Genomic DNA, 9,913 nt, shown 5'->3' on the forward strand with positions numbered 1-9,913 from the left:
GCGGGATCGACGAACCTGTCCAATTTAGAGCGCCAACGGCTTAGATCGCTGCTAAAGGAATTTTCCGACGTTTTCAGTCGGAATAAATACGATTTGGGTTGTACTCACCTGCTGCGTCACCATATTGACACGGGTGACAGCGCGCCTATTCGCCAAAATCCTTTTCGGTTGAGTCCCGCCGAAAAGGACCATGTCAAATCGGCTGTCGATGACATGTTAGCCGCCGACATTATCTCTCCCTCTACCAGCCCTTGGGGAGCACCGATTGTCCTGGTTAAGAAACAGGATGGCTCGTTGCGGTTTTGCGTAGATTTCCGTCGCCTTAATAAGGTTTCGGTTGCCGACGCATACCCGCTCCCACGGATGGACGAATCGCTGGACGCCTTGGCGGGAGCGCGATTCTTCTCCACACTAGATTTACTTTCGGGATTCTGGCAGCTTCCTCTGGACGATGATTCGAAGCCTAAAACCGCTTTCCGTACACCGCACGGCCTGTTCCAATTCAACCGGTTGCCGATGGGCTTACACTCAGCGCCGGCAACCTTCCAGCGGTTGATGGAATTGGTTTTGGCTGGATTGCAATGGGAATCGTGCCTGATTTATTTGGATGACGTAATTGTTTTTGGAAGAACCTTTGACGAACATCTCCAGAGGCTGCGGGCGGTTTTCCAAAGGATGCGGGCTGCTAATTTGAAATTTAAGCCCCAAAAATGCTATTTGTTTCGCGAGTCAGTGCGTTATTTGGGGCACATCGTGGGGCGCTCGGGTATTGCTACCGATCCCGCCAAAACGCAGTGTGTCAGCTCCTGGCCAATTCCGACCTCGGTGGGGGAGGTGAGGAGTTTTATTGGCTTCGCTTCATATTACCGACGGTTCGTCGCTAATTTTGCTACAATTGCCAAACCCCTACATGCTTTGACATCAAAAGGGGTTCGGTTCCACTGGGGTCGGGATGAGGAAGTAGCTTTCTGCTCCCTTCGGGATGCATTGGTGAAGGCTCCTCCTTTGACTTACCCCGATTTTTCGAGGCCGTTTTTGCTCGACACCGACGCGAGCAACACAGGTATCGGAGGCGTGCTTTCCCAGGTGGTTGATGGCGTGGAACGGGTGGTTGCGTACGGCAGTCGGGTGTTGTCTCCAGCGGAGCAAAAATATTGTGTCACCCGTAGAGAACTGTTGGCAATTGTTTTCTTCATCCAACAGTACCGCCCATATCTGTACGGTCAGCATTTCACTGTCCGTACGGATCATGCGGCACTGCAGTACGCCCTGAAGGTTCAACAGCCATCGGGACAATTGTCCCGATGGCTGGAGGTCCTCCAGGATTTCGATTTTGACACCACCTATCGTAAGGGCATTCGCCACACAAATGCGGACGCTCTGTCGCGCATGCCAACCACCTCCGAATGCGCATGCCTCCTGGGGTCGGGGCGTTGCAAGCCAGCTGGGGACATGACGGTTCCAGTCCTGGCGGCCGCCGCCGATGTTGACACATCGCTCCCCGATGAGATCGGGAAACAGGGAAGGGATTCCCTGCTTGGGTTGCCTGTGATTGAGTGGGGACGCCTCCAGATGGAGGACGCCTCCCTCCTCGCGCTGCGTCGTCGCGCCAGGGAGAGGGGGTGTGGGACGGGTGATGCCGACAATTGGGAAATACACGCGGGCTTGCTCATGCATTGGGACGGTAAATCCCACCGTCACCGGCTGGTAGTTCCTGCGGGGTTACGGGGTAAGGTGGTGTGGGCTGCTCATGAGCGCCTCCTCCACCTGGGTACCCAAAAGACCCTCGCCTCGCTCCAGCTGGATTTTTTTTGGCCGGGCATGACACGGGATGTCACGGATCTCCTGGCAGCATGCCCCCGGTGTGCGCAACGCAAACCACCAGCTCGGGAGTCGAACCCGCCGTTGCAGTCCATCACAGTCTCCAGGGTGAACGAACTCGTAGCGTTGGATATCCTGGGACCGTTTCCCGCCACCCCTAGGGGCAATAGATATTTGCTAACAGGGGTCGAATACTTCACACGCTGGCCTATGGCCTGGCCCCTGGCAAATCAGTCGGCAGCAGCCATCGTGGACGCCTTTGTCCAAGGCTACGTCATGGACAAAGGTGCTCCGGAGCGGCTGCTGACCGACCAGGGTAAAAATTTTTCCGGGAACCTCCTCAAACAAGTCTGTGATCTCCTAGGTACAAAGAAGATTCGTACCTCTCCCTATCACCCACAAACTGACGGGATGGTCGAGCGTCTGCATCGTACCATCACGTCTATGTTGTCGCACCTGGTTTCGGAGTCACAGACCAATTGGGACTTGCAAATTCAAGGGGTCCTGGCAGCATATCGATTGGCCCCCCATGCTGCCACGGGATTTTCACCCTTCTTTCTCATGTATGGTCGCGAACATGACCCACCTGTTCGGGCACAGCTGCAGATCCCCGCGCCTCTAGGTAAAATTAAATTGGACGAGCACGTTAAATTTAACCTTCAAAAGCTAACTGAGGCGCGGGATGCTGCCATGCTCAATTCCCGCATGCGCCAAAAGGCGAATGAGCGCCTCAGACTTGCGCGCGCGCACGTGCTGCAGTGGAAGCCAGGGGACAGGGCATGGCTGCACTGTCCCCAGGTACCGCTTGCGACCTCCTCGAAACTGGTACGGCCATGGCGGGGCCCCGTCGAGGTGGTCGAGGTTTTGCGACCGCAGTGCGTTCGTATCAAGTGGGGGAGGCGCCGGTGGTTCGTTCACCCCTCTAGACTAAAACCCTTCGTTGCGGTGCGGGACTCTGCTCCACACGCGCAGGGCCAAGCATGTGAGGGGTCGACCGACCCGGAGGGTCCGCCTCTGTTGATCTCACCTGACGTCTTGCCGGTTGCCCCGCCCCCAGGTTCTCCCGGAATGACGGGCTCGCGCACATCCCTCACGGGGGATGCCGAGGGTCCCGCCACTCCAATTGCGGACTCGCCTCGGAAGGGACAGCGGCCACCGAATGGTCCGCCATCTGAGGTTGGCCCTTGTGACGGGCCTGCGGCAAGGACGCGCGCTAAAATGCGCAGACTCTTATAAAAACACTGGAACGCGAACAAGAAGTGAAAACGAAACGAAAATAAGAAGAAAATTTTTTTTATTTTTTTTGCGTTTTCTGGTACACTTTCGTGTGCTATTGTTGCTGGACGCTGCGTTCGTGTGGCGCTCTTGGCGCGTTGTTGTATTATGGCTGTGTGTGTGTGTGCGTCTTGTGTGCATGTTGTGCGTGCGCTGAGGGTTCCGGGAAATGTACATATCTTGCCTCTACGGATTTCGTATTTATTCGGGGGGGGGGGGCGCGTCGGTTTGTTCTCCCTTTAGGGGCATTGTTAGTGTTGTTGTTTAATTCTCGTTCTGTTAAATGGAAAAAAAAATGGGGCACACACGGGGGGAGTCAAGGGGTAAAGATTCATTTGTTGAAATTGTTGCAGCCGGGACGGCTGCGAGCTATGCGGGGGGGAGTGATGTAGGGACGTTGGAGAGAGGGCCGTTATGCATGGCAGCCTATGGGAAAGAAACACAGTGGGCGGGGCTACGTGTGTGCACAGGGAGATGCCCTCTGCGACGTCCGAGCCAGACACCCTGGGGGGGGGCTGGTTCGGCGTTACGATCCCCCGGGGCCCCACCCCTCAAGGAGGGTTGGGTATAAAAAGGGGTCGTTATATGGGCTTAGTCAGTTATGTTATAGTTAAGCTAAGAAGTCGGAAGACGTCGTAGCTAGAGCCCTGGACTCCCCCTGATCGCCGCCCTTATCAGGGCCCCACGGGATCAGGCTCGAGCCAGTGGCGTGGTCCCGTGAACCAGAGCCAGTGCTCTGGGACTCCGGGTACCGAGCCCGATTACCAGTGTCGGGCCAGACAGCCTCCCCTAGCTCTTAGTGGAGGACTCAGGGGATAGGCTATGGATAGCTAGGGGTATTCCCTGAGTTATACGGGTGAGGGGGCCGCTACCCCCTCTAGGGCTGTCCTGTACTGGCAACTTGTTAAATAAATATACGTGTGCCTCAACTCCGTTGTCAAGCGTCCTCGACGGGTACTTCACCGCTGTGGAACGCAACAAACGCCACAACACGGCCATCCGCAGCACGGCATCACGCGGCATGTGATATCCACAGTCAGCCGCATCAGCATCATGTCGAAATCATCATTGAGCTGTGGTGGGAATCGGCATAGTCACCAGTGACCTTCAAAGAGAGCCATAGACTCACATAGAGTTCCATAGACTCACACAGAGACCCATAGACTCACATAGAGACCCACAGACTCATATAAAGACCCATATACTCACACAGAGACCCATAGACTCACACAGAGAACCATAGACTCACACAGAGACCCATAGACTCACATAAAGACCCATAGACTCACACAGAGACCCATAGACTCACACAGAGACCCGTAGACTCACACAGAGACCCATAGACTCACACAGAGACCCATAGACTCACACAGAGACCCGTAGACTCAGACAGAGACCCATAGACTCACATAGAGACCCGTAGACTCACACAGAGATCCATAAACTCACACAGAGACCCATAGACTCACACAAAGATCCATAGACTCACACAGAGACCCATAGACTCACACAGAGAACCATAGACTCACACAGAGACCCATAGACTCACATAAAGACCCATAGACTCACACAGAGACCCATAGACTCACACAGAGACCCGTAGACTCACACAGAGATCCATAGACTCACACAGAGACCCATAGACTCACACAGAGACCCGTAGACTCACACGGAGATCCATAGACTCACGCAGAGACCCATAGACTCACACAGAGACCCATAGACTCACACAGAGACCCGTAGACTCACACAGAGATCCATAGACTCACACAGAGACCCGTAGACTCACACGGAGATCCATAGACTCACGCAGAGACCCATAGACTCACACAGAGACCCATAGACTCACACAGAGACCCATAGACTCACAGGGAGATGAGTGCATCTCTAAAGAGCGCTCTGCCTCCCGTCGTAGCGAGGGTGAAAGGGAATCTCAAAGAGGCGGTGCTGGTCGTGGCTCCGCCGCTGCTGCCTGCATTGATCCAGCGCTGGTGAGGCAGCAGCGAGGGTTGGTGGATCACGCAATGAGTGTCGTAACACTCCCAGTCGGTTGGCGTTCAGGAGGAGCCGTACGCTGGCTCGGCAGGAGAAGGTGGAACGGCGCGTTTTGGTAAAATTCCGGACCCTCCCCGCTTGTGGTTTCGGACTAGCACGGGTCTCAAGTTGGGGTAGTGGGGGGGGGTCTCTGGGTGGGGCAGTGGGGGGAGGGGTTTCTGGTAGATGGACATCACCCTCACCACAACAACAACCGCCATTCGCCACGAAGTGGAGGTGACGTCACCACGAAGCTTGTGCCAGGCTCTGCGCACCTTGAGGCCACGTGAAGTGTCGACCTCCCGCTGGCACCCAGGTGCCATGGGTCGACTGGCTGAGATGACTGGCCGATGCACCACCTGTGCCCCCTACTGTGCCAACTTGATGTGCTTTAGCCACCTGGCGTTCTGCTTATTTTTGTGAAAATCTCTCCTTGGCCTCCTTTTCTGCTTGCTGGAGGGCGACTGCCTCCAACTTCCCAGTAGCATTCTTCACGAGCCTCCTTCACAGAGGCCAATCTTGACACCGCTGGTACCGGTCATCGGCAAGTCCACTCATCTCCACATCCTCCTGTACTCCATCTCCTCTCTAGCCTGTACCGCACCCATTTAGCCCCCTCTATCTAGCTGAACAGTAGCTGTTTAGGCATGCGGTGGCTGGGCATGCGGGCGACATGACCCAGCCAACGCAGCCTTCCCTGCCGGAGGATCTTACCGATGGGACATTGTCCAGATCTTTCAAGGATTTGTGAGCTCCTCACACAATCCAGCCTGGTTAAACCCAGGATGGATCGTAGGCAAGCCAGCCTAAATGTTTCTAACCGGCGAAGATGTTCCATTAGGGGGTTCCACATTTTGCAAGCATAGAGAATGGATGGAATCACTGTGGCCGAAAGACCCAAAGCTTCGTGTGGAGCGACAGACCAGGTAGCTTCCACACCGCATTACGCAACTGATGAAAAGATAATGCTACTCGACTGATTCGGAGACTTTTGCTGTCAAACTGGAGCCGGTCATGAGCACACTGCCCAGATATGTAAAACTCTCCACTCTCTCCACAACTGTGCCATGACCAATTAGGAGTTGTGTGGGTGGAGTGTCCGATGGTATAAAATACCAGGCAGGTGCTTAGTTTTGGTGGGGCTGATGGTAAGTCCCAACCTCTTAGTGGCACGCTCCAGGTTTAGCAGCAGCACCTCCAACTGCTCCTCTGAGTGAGCAGCAATTACCACATCATCGGCATTCATAACATGGTTGACCAATAGGGAGCCATCCCTTGACCATACCCGGGCATCGATCAGCCTTCCATTGTATCTGTCCCAGATGGAAATTCTTCCAATATAGCCATTCCAGGCCCCACGAACTACGTGGTCGAAATATATGTTAAATAATTGTGGGAGCCAGAGGACATCCCTGTTGCACACCAAGGTGAACAGGGATTGGCTCCGACTCCCTGCCACATAGTTTTGCCCGGACCAGCTCACCATCATGAAGCTCCTTAATGATCGTGAGCAGAGAGTCAGGGACTCCGAAAGCATGCAAAACCCATAGCCCAGGACTACTCATGGTACCATAGGCATTTACCAGGTCAATAAAGCAGAAATGTAGGTCTTGTTGGAATTCTCTACACCTCTGCTGTAGCAGAGAGACAGAAAATATGGCGTCTGTACAGGACCTCCCTTTCCTTAAACCACATTGGGACTCTGCAAGCCTCTCCTCAGCGTGCCTGGCAAGGCGATGTTTAATATTCCTTTCCAGGACCTTTCCCCGCATACTGAGGAGTGAGATGCCCCTGTAGTTGTTACAGTTTGTTGTTACAGACTGTTACAGTCTGTTACAGTCTGTAACAACTACAGGGGGACCACCAGGTCATCCTTTCAATCCTGCAGAACCCATCAAGTGGCCCAGACTGCTGTAATGATGTCATGTAGGGTAGTCTGTGCACACACGCCACCCTCCCTCAGCATTTCAGCTTGGGAGATCATCTCTGCCCGGTGCCTTTCCTGGTCTCAGACTCTGGATTGCCTTCAGTACTTCCTCAACAGATGGCACCTCAGCCAGCCACTCACAGGGGGTGGCTTCTTCCAATATTTGATGCACCACAGCCTTAGCACGGTCATCCCCACTTTGTCCCACGATGTTTGCAGGCTGAGGGATTTCCCCTCCTCCAGGACCTCACAGGAATGCTCAGAAAATCTGGGGGTCGGATATTGGATCACCGTTCTTTCCCCTAATGATGGTAATAGGTGTGGAGCTGCAAGTTATTTTTTTGATGGAATTAAAGAGCGATTTGTGATCGTTGGCCACTGAGGCAGACTCCATCTCCTCAGCAACCCATGACCACCACCCATCCTTGCAGCACCTCATGGCTCTCCGAACCTCCGAGCGAAGGCTGCGGTAAGCCTCTCACCACCACCCCTTCACAACCCTCACCCTCCCGCTCACCTGCTCGAGTGTATACCTCACCAAACTCACCGTCACCTCTCTCACCTGCTCGAGCACGTACCTCACCGCACCACTCCGCACCCCTCCGCTCACCTGCTCGAGTGTATACCTCACCAAACTCACCATAACTTCTCTGCTCACCTGCTCGAGCGCGTACCTCACCGCACAACTCCTCATTCCTCCACTCACCTGCTCGAGTGCGTACGTATCCGTGAGGCAAGAGTCGAGGACGCGCGCCCCCAGGCGCACGCCGGGCAGCACGCGGGCGCTGCGGTTGATGTCGTCGATGGCGAACATCATCGCCTCCATCCTCTGGATGCCGCGGCCGAAGCTGATGGGGCCGCAGTCTCCGCCGCCGGTGCCGCCGGAGCCGCCGCCGGGGCCCCTCTCGTGGACGGGGAAGATCCCCCCCAGGATGAGCTCCCCCTCGATCCTCGCCACCTTCTTGCCGGACAAAGCGGACGAGGCGGATTCACCGCCCGCGCCCGGCGTCATCTTTGCGCCGGCCCCGGCGGTGGCCCTGGCGGTACTGGTGGCACCAGCGGTGGCCCTCCCGGCACCGGCGGTGGCCCTCCCGGCACTGCCGGCCCCGGCAGTGGCCCTCCCGGCACCAGCGGCTGCGGCGGTAGCCCTGGCGGCACCGGCGGTACCGGGGGCGGTGGCCCTGGTGGCACCGCCGGTGGCCCTCCCGGCACCGGCGGCCGCGGCGGTGGCCCTGGCGGCACCGGCGGCCGCCCGGGCGGCGCCGGCGGTGGCGCCGGTGGTGGCGGGTGGTGGACCCGGTGGTCCGGGCGGCGGCGGCAAACCCGCACGGCGAGCTCAAGGTGAGCAGGGTGAGGGTCATGGTGAGCAGGCTCGTGGTGAGCGCCGAGGTTGTGGTGCCGGTGTTGCTGGTGGTGGTGGTGTGTGCGGATGCGTCGGGGATTCCGCCGATCTGGAGGTGGTAGATCAGCATCGTCATCACCATCGTCGTCGTGGTCGTCGTGGTGGTCGTCATCGTCCCGGCGCCCGGACAGCGTCCGCTGAGGTCCACCTGCGAAGGCAGCGGTCGTCTGATTGACGGAGCGAGCGGGGCGAGCGAGCGAGCGATCGATGGCTTTGATTGGTTGGTTGGTGGGCAATTACTTGAAGTGATTGACTGCTCAGTTGATTGGCCGCGATTATCGTGAGTCGATGAGACTGCTGCTCATCATCGAGGTTACTGGGTTAGATCGCGTGAATATAACTAGTAAGGTTTTGACACGTAAACAAACAAATGCCAATTAGTTCAGCACTGCACCGGTTGTGCGTTGGAGAGTAAACAAACCACAACAGTTACTATTCGAGTACCGTGGTGTTACGCCGGTAATTACAACAACGAGCAACATCATCAGGCGACAGCCACAGAGTTGCGGCGAAATCCTCCTCCTGTGTCGATCTTAAATAGAGGGCTGGGTAAAGTGAAATGTCCGACACTTGTAAAGCCAATCAGGTGCAAAGGCCAGACTGCTGCTGCTGCGTTGGCAAGTGGTACACGAGCACCAACAACAAACAACAACGAACAACAACAAACAACAAACAGCAGCAGCAGCAACACGACCCAAAGCTAAGGACGCGACAGTCGGAACGGCCGCATTTTCTCGAGCCTCGGGTGGTGCCCAACGACACAACGGCGGCCGCTCGCGTCCAGTTCTGCCGAGCTGTTGGTCACGATAAGGCCGAGATGAAGCGTACGTACGGTGCTGCTGAGGCTGCTGCACTCGCATGTGTGTGTGTGCGTGTTGTTGTTGGAGGGGAGAGCGGTGGGGGAACGGTTAGCGCTGCGCTGAGTACGAACCCGGTGACCCGAGTTTCGATTCCCGCTCTCGGCCACCAACACCGGTGACGATTGTCTGAAAAGGTTCTGGGTCCTCGCCTAGGTCGACTCAGCCTCAAATGAGTACCTGGTCCGGTGCGCAGTAAACATCACCACTCGGGAGGCAAAGACGGCCGGGCGCGGTGGTGGCCACCCACCCCCGTTTCGTGCGCCATGGAGGCCCTCATAGGCGCTGGTAGTCGCGAACAGCACTTGCCACCACAGCCTGCACGGGCTACAGGGGGTCCTTTGCCTTTGTGTGGTTCGGCAGGTGGCCCCGTTCTCCTGCAGAGTGGCCTCGCCGAGGCCACCAGTTGACTAGCGACGTCGTAAACAAACAAGCCACACCGCAACCACCCTACAGGAGAAGGTAGCTGATGTTTAGAAAATCATTATTTTATACCCGTAACCACCAGAAAAAAGTTACAATAATAATAACGACGCTCGTAATTCCCATTTGGAAGATTTTTTTTCTCCCGAAATTGGGGGTTGCTGGTCGTTCCGG

General features: G+C 56.1%; 1 protein-coding gene across 1 annotated transcript in view; it reads right to left on the reverse strand.

Annotated features, from left to right (window-relative positions):
- The window catches only part of LOC133356455 (metabotropic glutamate receptor 2-like), a gene marked incomplete at its 3' end in the record, with an annotated part of 28,994 nt that extends 20,925 nt beyond the window's left edge, over nt 1–8,069 (reverse strand). The window contains 1 exon segment of the mRNA XM_061573987.1: nt 7,764–8,069. Coding sequence (XP_061429971.1) covers nt 7,764–8,069 — 306 coding nt within the window.
- Nucleotides 8,070–9,913: the final 1,844 nt, after the last annotated feature.

Source organism: Lethenteron reissneri, chromosome 54, assembly GCF_015708825.2.
Source record: "Lethenteron reissneri isolate LAM-NWPU_2019-01 chromosome 54, ASM1570882v1, whole genome shotgun sequence".
NCBI lineage: Eukaryota > Metazoa > Chordata > Hyperoartia > Petromyzontiformes > Petromyzontidae > Lethenteron > Lethenteron reissneri.